The following is an 11,190-nucleotide window of genomic DNA, read 5'->3' on the forward strand; positions in this document are numbered from 1 at the left end:
CCTCGGGGTGTACTTATCGAATGGCAGGGAGACTTTGAATACCCCGCAGCTTATAACAGTGCCTCATGGAGTTGCAACTTCCGGTAATAATTATCCGAAAAAACTCCTCCCATTTAGTGTACTCTCTGGGAGTACAGTAAAGTGTTTAAGGAAGCCCATTTAGAGTAATTTATGACTGGCAACTGTAGTGCTATTATCGCTCTTGCACCACTGTGCTTCAGGATGTACAGGACACTTGGGCTCACGGCGGTGCTTATAGTCCTTTTTTCTTCGGTCCTCGAACCGCTTGCAGCATTCTCACAATTCGCATTCTCAGTTACTCGGTGAAGAAGTCCTGCGTTTTTCCCGTCCGCCATTTTCTCCATTTCTCCGTCCTTGTTTCTCTGCCGGAAATGGCTTGTTTGTACAAACACACACACACATACTGTAGAGGACACAGATACACCTGGGAGGAAACACTTACGCACACATGACGCCCAGTGGGCGTGGCCAACGCCTTTGTTTTTCTCGGCCTGCAAACGCCTTTTTTTCGGCCCATATTTGGTTGGTTTTTTGTTTCTATCGTTTGGGGTTTGTTCGTTTTTTTGTCTAGGCCTTTTGATACCCTAGGAAAATTTAGCTTATTTTGCTTCAAAATTTGTTATAAAAACTTAAATTTTTATTATAATTATTCCAAGATTTTTATAAATATTTTTGTAAAGAAGATTAAGATGCTGATTTTGCTTCAAAAGTTGTAGAGTCTTTTATTTTGAAAAGATTTGATTTTAATTTATGGCTTAAAAAGGCTTATTTTTATAAAATTGTTATATTTTTTATAAAAATTTCGCATTTTTGTATAATCCTTTTTATTTTTGACAGGGTTGTTGTAGTTTTTTTAAAGCTCAGTTAAAGGTTAGTATTTCTTAAAGTTTATGATTTCAGAGGCCACATTTTCTTCGCATTTTTATGAACAATATTACCTCTTTGATATTTATATATAATTTGTATACAAAAATAAAATATTGTTTAAGTATCCTGTTTATTTTTAGAAGTACTATTTTCCTTGGTACTCTCTGTTAGCCTTAACCAAAAAGTAGGACACGTGTCCGGTCAATCCATGTTCTCCTTTCGCTGAGCTACGCAGTTTAGCGCCAAATCGCTTTATCATCAACACCTGTAAGAACCCGGATAGGTAAGGTGATAGCAGAAAGTAAAAATCCAAAAACCAAGATGGAAAAAAGGAGGAGTGGAAGAGATACCCATGCTGGCCAAGTGATATGGGACTTACTTTCCTTTTCCAAGCCAACGAGCCCACGGAGGGGGAAGTATGCTATTATTTTTTTTGGTTCCCAGGTAGATCCTCTCCCGGCGATGATTTGCATTGATATGTTTGCACAAGGCTCCATGCGAGGTTTTTTTCGGAGGTCCTTGGTATCCTGGGGTATCCTCTGTGTGTGTGTTTGCATATTTCTTATGCGCCTTATCCACGCGCCTAAAATAAACGCAAATTGCACGCAACCAAACAAACACCCATACCCATGGCGAAAAAAAAAGTGAATTTCCAATCATCAGACTGAGAAAAAAAAAACACACACAAAGTGCCCTGGCAATTTGGAATCTTTTACCATTTACATTTAGATATAAAAAAGGGAGGACTTTTGGAGGGATTTCAATTTTCGAGTGTCATATTTATTTAGCGACAAATCCCCAGAGTAGTTTGTCTTTTTTGAATGGTAGAAGGGTGGAAGATGCCGAAAAAAACAAATCCACCGCCAATTGAAATTCAGAATGGCATTCGTTTAAGACAATTTAACTGAGAAGGGAAAGAGGTTCTCCTCAAAGTACGCAATTAACTAGAAGACAATCGAAACAATTGACAATAATTGAAATTGGTGGGTGGGTGGATCTCTCAAGAAGTTACTGAGGTATAGGTTGGCCTAATCCTCTGATCCAAGCCAACAAAGTCTTATATTTTTTTAATCAAAAGCACTTGAAAAATCTCCTCTCTAAAGCCATACATCCGTAAGCCGAAACAGAAAGTTTACCTCAAACGATTTTTTGTAAAAGTTTAATCCCCCTGGCTTTACCGATTGCGCTTCATTACACTGTTAATTGAGAGTAATTGTATTTCAAAGTGATTTTGCCGACTTAAAGGTGACCCCGACAAAGAAGTTTTCGGGTCGATTTGGGTTGCTGACCTCTCTGCCCGGCACCCCCCTGACCGATATCAAGATAATCGCACCTTTATATGCGATGTATGAGAGGTCGGGTCGGGCTCAGGTTTTGTATTTATACTTTTAGGGGAGGTATGATATTGGGGGAATGGCGACCCCGTCAAAGCGCCAATTGTTGTCTTTTTAGCTTGATTACTCTGTCATTTTTAAGCCTATAGCCGAAACTTTTTACAGAGCTTTAGCTTAAGACTGTATGTAGTTCCAATTAAAAAGTTTAATCCGACAACTATATCCTCATTAAAAAATATTTGCAAGAGTACCTGACCTTCACCTCAGTCCAAGGTTCGACTCCCTTTCTCTCAAATATTTTTTGTATTTTTTTTGTTTGGGCCAGGTCATCGAAAAGAGCAAAGGCAGACAAAGGAAAAGGTTGTTTTTTTGGGGGCGGGGAGGGTTTCAGAGAGCATTGGCTAACGGATTTATTGGGGCAAGGGGCGCAAAGCACGTGCAACTTCATTGAGCAGGAAACTCGTAAAACAGGACGAAAAACCCAACTTAAAGATACAATTTGGGATTAAGCATGCCGCCACTTGAAGGTTTCCTTTTCTTGTGGCTAGGCGTCTATATATACATACTTTATACATATTATTTTTTTTATTTATTTTATTTTTAACGGCGATGATGACCTTTTGGCTGCCAGGGAACTAAAGTCTTTCTCTCGCTCACTGTTTGATTTGCCAGCGAATTTACCTTCTGCATTTTGTTTATTTTTTGCAGTTACCAGCCAGCCATCCAGTATCCTTTATATATGTATGTATGTAGTATCCTGTAGCACCGGTAACCCCAGTAACCCACCTGCCCATGGCCACTCGAGAGTTGCAATAAAATTTGTTGGCGCCACGGAGTTTTTCTGCCAGTTTTTACCCAGAGACCCCCCTCCTTGGGGTCATACTTTTCAATATACATCTACTTTTTTTTTATTTTTTATTTCACTTTATGCATCCATTTTTTTTTTTTTTTGTTTGGCTTGTTTTTGACCCAATGACTTGGTCCTCGCTCCTATTTTTGGCTTGGCCCAGACTCGCTGGCGTCCCCATCTAGTTCGTTGCACTTTCGTTGGCCCAGTTCGATGGATTTTGGCATATTGGTACGAGAACCTAGTACCCAGCCAGCAGCCAACAGCATCCAAAAAGCCAAGTTAAAGTTGGTTGGCCAATACCAGGGTCCTTCCTTCCGTTCCTCCCCTAAAAAAGGAAAACAAAAAACTATTATTTGCATTTCCCCTTCACGAGAAGTCAGCGTGAACTTATTCAGCAAGAAACTCAAACAACTTGAAGCTTTCCCAGGGTTGTGGTCTGGTCTAAACCATTAAGCTTTTCTGGGCCAAGTTTCGAGGCTTTAGCTTCAAGCCAAGATCAACAGAAAAAAGCTTGTTAATTAAAAAAGCTTAAGACTTTATCGTTTTGAATGAATTTATGGCTCATTAAAAGTGTCAACGTATAACTTGCACCTCAGATAAGGTCTTTTTTAAGAGGGATTTTATTAAGAGAGGTTTAGGGATTATTATATCAGTGAATTTATAGAGTTGAATTAGTAGAACTTGGTCTTCAAATGTTATTTAATTTAAAGCTTCACTTTTCTTTCAAAATCTAATTTTTTTTCAACTGAATTTCTTTGAAATTATTCAATTTTATTCTCTCTATTTTAATTTCATAATTGTTGCATATTTTTTTGTATTTTTCTAGGCAGCTAATTACTGGCTGTTAGCAGATGTTTACTGAGCTCCCAACATTGTTGGCAACTAAATGGGCAAACTGCCAGTATCGGTTATATAATTCCGCAGATGAGCACCCACAGGCAGTCAGTCGAGCAAGCATACTTGTACTTATTTCTTTTGATACACTTCCCAAAGGGGTATTATAAATATTTCACATAAGTTTTACAGCAGTCTTTAATTTAAAAAAATTTGGTTGCCAATAAGAAACATATTAGCTTTCAAGCTAGGTAAGGGTATATGCAACATTGTTTCATGTTTCTTCCAAATATTTAGTGTTTGGATGTCCTAAGCGAAGCTGCCGACTCATGGATATCGCATCCATGCGATTCAGCGACAGGTTGAGTTTCCCCATTAGCCGAAAGATCCGCGACTGGATGGAGCAATACTCGTAGAAGTGTGCCCGGGCTACCCGAACCACCTGAACCCACTGAACCCCGCAGCTGGAGTGGCTGGAGCTGGAATGGAATGGCTGCAATTGCGGTGTCATCATCATCCCACCAAAATATACAAAAAAATAGCAAAAAAATACACAATTCACATAGCATATCTGTAAATGGAAATCATTTAAAGCATAAATTTCATGAGATTATGTAAAGTATGCAAGTTGCCCAGTAACATTCATTTTATTTGTTTATTAGTTGCGGTATTTTGGATTCTTGCTTACTTTGTATTGTAGTTTATTTTTTTTGTAAAATATTTGTATTGACCATTCGCCGGCTTCGTTTGATTAGAGTTCCACAAACAAATTAATGACGCAAATTGGGCAAACAAAAAGCCAAACACCGTCTAGAGTGTCTAGACCAGACCCAGACCAAAAATCGTACCTGTCGAAAGTCATTTTGTGGCTTAGTCAGCTTGGAAATGCAAACACTTGGGGTATTGCTGGCCCATAGATTTCCATGTGATCATGCCAATTGCACATTGGATTCAAAATTGCCATAAATTTAGAGAAAAAATAAAGAAATAAAGAAGAACTAACCATGTGGCTTTGGAAAATATTTATAAAAGTCAGGCAAGCATTGGAAAAAAATACTTTCTAATAAAAGAATTGCTCAGTTTTTGGTTTTAAATTAAAATAAATATTGTTAAGTCTTTTATATAGATCTTTTAAAAATTAAACTCCAAACATATATGTTTTTCTAACCACTGTTCTAGTGCCCCTAGTTTGAAAGGTAATCGCACTTCATTTAAGCCTCTGGCCATTGTCCACTGCTTGCAACAGGTTCTGTCTCTTAATTATTTCCATATTTATGCTATTTATTATTTGAATTTTGTTCATTTTTTTGTTGTTTAGCCCCCGCTGTGAATATTTGTCAAGGGTCCAAAAGCGCAAGCATTTAATTGCTTTGACAGCCATTCACTTTTCCAATGGCCCATTGGAATAAGGATCTTAGCTTGCCACCTTGCCACCATGCCACCTTCATATCTTGCCACCTGATTGCCCAAGAATTTAGTGCCTGGAGCCAATGGAGTCGACTCGACTCGTCACTCATGTGTCTCCTTGGCAAACACACAACTTAATTAAGCTGCCTTGTTGGTGCCCCTCGGCAGTTGCTTAATTTGCATTTGTCTCTCGTCGCAATTGCAGCAGTTTCTTACAAAAATATTACTCTTTTTTTTGTAAGTTTAGTTTTTGTTTGGTTGGATGCGCCGACTGACGATCAGATAGACAGGAAGATGGATGGATGACTGGCTGCCACCGATTTACATGCATTTTCTGGCCATTCAGGGGGCGGACTTGTTGTCACGGCATTCTAATTGAAATTTCAAAATCATAAATGGCCAAAACTGCTACAACTTTTCAGCCATTTATAATATTATTTGAGTGTTGAATAAATTATTCAAAAAAAAAAAAGAAAACTCTGGAGAAAAGCAAGCCATGGAAATTTAGTTATCCTAGTCACAGGGCTTTGTATGTCAGTATGTAGGCTTACCTGCTACCAACCACATGGCAAAAAATCAGAATTAAAATCGTCTGTAAACACACAAAAACACACCAAAAATCCCGGAAAAAATTTAAATCCGAAAATCTTGACGAAATTTAAATTTTCACATTTTTGGCCCAAAAATTAAATCAAAAGTTTTGTGCGAGCAATAAAATAAATTTTAATTTTCGGGAATTTTTTCGGCAACTAGTCGTGTGTGTTTCTAAAACCAAAAATAAAAAAAAGCCAACAAATAAAATCCTTATTGGTGTTTGCAGGTGAGTCCTCGGCAGCCTAAACCTCAAGGATAATAAAGCCTCAACAACCGTAGCAGCCTTTTCTTTTGGAATTCGATTTCGGAAAATAAATATGTGCGCTTGGATCTGGTCGGTTGAGGTTAGCAAGTGAGAGTAGCTGAGACAGTTGGAAGCCATACAGGAGGTAGTTGAAGAACCCAACGACTATAAGGAAGTGACCCTTTCAGGACGAGACTGTCGGTTAGAACAGTTAGAGGACTAAGTAGAACTTCCAGGCCAACATGGGCAAGAAGGGTAAAGGCAAGGGAAAGGGAAAGAAGCCAGCGGCAGCGGTACTACCCGTGGAGGCACCACCGTGTCCCCCATGCCCGGAGCTGCCCAAGCAAATGCAGCCGCTGGACTCCTGCCCGGAGTCTAGCGGGCCGCACGACGTGCTCCGTGCACAGCCGAATCATTATCCGGCCCTGTTGCGTATTCCGGAGACCATGGCTGTGGTGGGATCGGAAAACGGATGCTACGACAGCATCTGTAAGCTGCTGAGGGCCGGATTCCGGTGTGCCGAGCGCGTTTTTGTGATGGCACCCTGGGGCAACTATGTGGTGTTCCGCTATCACAACAATAACGACTTCATCTACTTCCTGTTCGATGGCTGCACCTGCGACGTGAATAGGTTCCGGTATCTGGATCTCAGCTGCGGCACCGCCGGCTTCCTCTTCTTCGACAATATGCACGACGTCATCAGCTACATCATCCAGTCCCGCAAGACCCGACTCTATCTGGAGAACCTTAACAAGATCGCTATCGACCAGATCGTGGAGGAGTACGGAGCCGTCACCTATACCCAGAAGGCCAAGTGTATGCGGTTTGCTTAGTCCTTGCCTTACTAACCACTGGTCCTCCCGGATGACTTCTTTCGGCGAACCACTATTTTCGGATTTGGAACGCAAACAAGCCTCTCGACTAGTAGTTAGCCTCGATCCCGATTATCACCCGGCATCGCACAAACTTTGGCACACTTATATCACAGTAAAAGTTTTGGAATTCAGTTTAAAACGAGTGTTTTTTATTTGAAAGGGTTTTTGGTTAAGGGTTTCATAGATATACATGGCATTTTAAAGATTTAAATTAGGATAAATATTTTTTATATTGGGTTTTTCCTAAGGGGTTAATAATTAAAGATATATTTTTCAAGGCCTGCTAGAAAAAAAGAATTATATTTTTTTTTAAATTATATTGACAGATGCCATATAGTAGGCGTTGGCTTTTATGTTGGTTTACTTTCAATTTTTGTCTTAAATTGTGTCTTAATTTCTGAAAAATGTAAATGTAATGTGGTCCCAAGCTTCTAGATTCCAAATTCCATTTCCGATCAGTCACTCAGCCACAGTGACTCTGGACCATATAAAATTTATTGAAATTCAGAAATGTTAACTTGACAAAAGTTCCAGAAATATAAATTTTAAAATACTTAGAATTTATTTTGTATAACATATAACGTGCATAACGTATAACGTGTATAAGGTATAACGTGTCATGCGGGACTCCGCCTATTTGTGCCACTAATTGTAACGATTGAAATATTAACGTTTGGGCATCTCGTTGGGTGTAACACCAGTGTCTGGCTAGCAGCTCGATCCTCTGTACAATTCCTCTTCATTTCCATCGGATGTGCCACACTGATAGAGAAGAGCATTATACAAACTATAGATCTATAGATCCCCTTGAACTTACCGTTGGAGGATTAAATTCATTTTCGTTCCACTTTTCCTGAAGTTCTGACGAAGCTTGTCTTCTTTGTTGGTTCTTTAAGAATCTTTTATATGGCCTTGCCCATGGTTTCTTCAATACGGTACCAGCACTCTTAAAAGGATTATATATCAAACGGCGCCTGTTCTTCCGCTTTTTGCGGAGCTTGTCTAAAAGCGATTTGTCTCTCCCCATTAGAGAGATTAGAACTGACCGACACAAAATATTGTAATTTTCAAAAAATATCAGACTCAGAAAATATCAGAATTTTAAAATCGACCTCACTGTTTGGGGACGAAACGTTGAATGACTAGAAATGGGAAAGCAGATGGGGCTACAATTTGACATTTTAGTTTGAGGCCTACTTGGGAATGAAATGTGTGTAAAAGTTATAAAATTCATTCTATGAATTAGTTGAGAGAAAAATACATACCCAAATTAAAATCTAAAGTTTAAAGCAAAAGCAATTTTCATGCAGGATATGATTTTCAAATGATGTAAATATGTGTCACTTATGTTACCAATTCAATGGAATAAATTAATTTATTTAAGTAATAAATAATGAGAAGGTTAAAAGATGCTTGGTGAGTTAGTAGTTGGCTTTGTAGTTGTTTTATTTATGAGATTCTAAATATTAAAGCTAGAAAAGTTACATGGCAAACGTGCTTATTTTTATAAAAAAAGAATAATAATTGAAATTAATTAATATAAACAGCGCCCTCCTCCTCGATTCTCATAGGTGGCACTTAAGCAGCGCCAAAAAATAAAATTAAAAAAATTCAATTCCATTTTTTTTATGAAAAATAATATATAAATTTTTTGAAATTCATAAAAAAAGAGCGCCCTCCTCCTCGATTCTCAAAGGTGGCACTTAAGCAGTTACAGCATTTTGGATCAATCAGTTATAGGCAGCTTTGTGTAGGATATAGTCGGCCGATCCGGGCCGTTCCGATTTATTGCAAAGGAAAGAAGTCAGTAGCCTTAAAACTGAGAGACTAGGTCGCGTAGGAACAGACAGACGGACATGCTCATATCAACTCAGGAGGTGATCCTGTTCACGAATATATATACTTTATAGGTTCGGAGATGTCTCCTTCACTGCGTTGCACATTTTTGGACAAAATTATAATACCCTTTGCAAGGATATAAAAAGCAAAGATAGCCTACCAAAGTCAAGAGTTCTAAGTAATAGCTCAGTGATAGAGAGCTCAGAGTCATGGGGAAATGAATTTAATGAACCTAAAGCTACCATATGGGAGACTGGCGCACATTAGCAAATCTGTATGTATCTTACTTTCACACAATTTTTTTTTTTGCTGGTTATGATAAATGCTAACCATAAGCTTATGGTTTAAGCATTTAAACAAACAATAAGAAAAACATATTCACTATTTTCCAGTGGAGAGAACAAAGCTCAAACAAATTAAACGAACAATGACCAAACTCATTTCCTACCTGGTTGCCCATTCACTGGAGCATGAAAGTGTGTTCAGTGTCCAGATGCAGTGACTGCTTAATAGAAAAATCCGCAAGTGATATGGTTTAGTGATCAGATAGTAAAATATACCAAGGGAAACAAAGGAAGATCATAGATATTTTTTTTTTAAATATATATATGTATATATATATAATATCTTGAAGTAAAGTAACAATTGCTTCTTTGGCTTCTGGCTTGGTTCACAGTTCAGGGACACATTCGACATTTGCTGGAGTTTGTATCTCAATCTATTAGCTGAAGCTCAACTGAAGTATTTCTAGATGCATCTCAAAAAAGACTGAGAGAATTATTTCACATACGAATGTCAAGAAAAATTATAAAATCCTTAAAGTAATTATTTTCTTCAATGTTAGAAAAGAAAGCTTTCAATACTCTTAAATCGTTCTCGTATGTTAGATATGCTATAAATCTTTTTTTCTGTGTACAACTGCAGCTGTATCCACATCTCTTAACTTCGTCTCAGCCACAGATACATGGTCGATTGTCGGTTTCTATCGCTTAACTGCAAAAAGCAAGAGCAACCTTGCCACTTCTGTTTTGTGTGTGCACTTTTCTGGGACAGGGACAGGGACGGTAACACAGAGACACACACAGCGACAGAGATAGATAATAGTCTATAGAGAGAGATAGAGATAGTACCATGTAAAACCTTAATAAATAATTATCCAAAAGCGAATGCCGCTTTTCAGTTGGCAACCAAACAACAAGCCAACAGCGATCGCATTTGGGCTAATAAACAAGCCACAACTGGCAACCGTATTGAGCATTTGGAGCAGCCGTGTTCAATGTCTCCGGCGGAGAGCTAAGACCCCAGATTAGAGACAGATGAAATCCAATCCGAAGTGCTCAAGTAGATCAGCCCCATCAGTAACACAAACAACCGAACAGAAAACAAATAAAACAATCAAACAAATAGCATCTAAAGTGCACAAAAAGAAAATATTAGTTTAATACTTCCAATAGGCTTGAGGTATTTACAAAAAATTGGTTTTGATTGTAGAACTTTATTTTCTATATGTAATATTAACAATTTTTAAATTACTAAAAATTACGATTTAATATTACAACTATTTCTTTTCTGTGCATTAATGCAAGGCTTTGAAAGCAATTGATTTTCAAGCTGAGCTCGTTAATTAAAACAACAATCACTGTACAGACAGAAGACCCAAGACACCAGATGTGCGACAAAAGACAGAAGATATATCCGAAGACTGCAGACTGCAGACTGCACACTGCAGCCTGAAGATTGCTACTCGCAAGCTTGAAGAACTTGAATTGTGATTGTTATTCACTGGCACACCACTGGGCGCCTATTTGTTATTTTTTCGGGGTGCGTGGGCACTATGAAATGCTGAAATGCCTGTTAATTGCAGTCATTTGCACCACCAATGATACCTTTATGACCATCATAAAGAAAAAACAAGAAAGGAAAGCTAACTTCGGGCGGAGCCGAAGTTTATATACCCTTGCAGTTAAAACCGGATATATATCGCAAACATCGGATATAGTTGGCAGATCCTTATGATTACATCATAATAAAACCAATTTACTAAAATACAAAATCTAAAATAAGTCCCAAACTTCTATCTTCCAAAATACGAAAGTTGATATTTCTACCAAGTACCATTTCCGATCGTTCAGTTATATGGCAGCTATAGGATATAGTCGACCGATCCTAATGAAATTTGGTAGGTCGGATCAACTGGCCAATAATAGAATCTGTATTAAGTTTCAGCTTTCTATCTTCAAAAACACGAAAGTTAGGTCATTTCCGATCGTTCAGTTATATGGCAGCTATAAGATATAGTCGGCCGATCCTTATGAAATTTGGCAT

General features: G+C 38.2%; 1 protein-coding gene and 1 long non-coding RNA gene across 4 annotated transcripts; one reads left to right on the forward strand and one right to left on the reverse strand.

Annotated features, from left to right (window-relative positions):
• The first annotated feature begins 5,843 nt into the window (after positions 1-5,843).
• Positions 5,844-7,165, forward strand: LOC108119685 (uncharacterized). Of its 3 annotated transcripts, none has more exons than XM_070278393.1 (2): positions 5,844-6,133; positions 6,187-7,165. In XM_070278393.1, exon 2 carries the CDS (start codon positions 6,394-6,396, stop codon positions 6,982-6,984), a length of 591 nt encoding a protein of 196 aa, XP_070134494.1. In that variant the 5' UTR covers positions 5,844-6,133; positions 6,187-6,393; the 3' UTR covers positions 6,985-7,165. The 3 variants fall into 3 exon arrangements, with proteins under 3 accessions (XP_070134494.1, XP_070134491.1, XP_017088468.1); XM_070278390.1 differs by having other exon boundaries at positions 6,190-7,165; XM_017232979.3 differs by having other exon boundaries at positions 5,844-6,070; positions 6,134-7,165.
• Positions 7,166-7,574: 409 nt separating this feature from the next.
• On the reverse strand, positions 7,575-8,306 carry LOC138926047 (uncharacterized). The gene is made up of 3 exons (XR_011442350.1): positions 8,292-8,306; positions 7,844-8,219; positions 7,575-7,788 (listed from the first exon to the last, which is right to left on the reverse strand). It is a non-coding gene; the product is annotated as an uncharacterized lncRNA (long non-coding RNA).
• Positions 8,307-11,190: the final 2,884 nt, after the last annotated feature.

Source organism: Drosophila bipectinata, chromosome XL (genome assembly GCF_030179905.1).
Source record: "Drosophila bipectinata strain 14024-0381.07 chromosome XL, DbipHiC1v2, whole genome shotgun sequence".
Taxonomy (NCBI): domain Eukaryota; kingdom Metazoa; phylum Arthropoda; class Insecta; order Diptera; family Drosophilidae; genus Drosophila; species Drosophila bipectinata.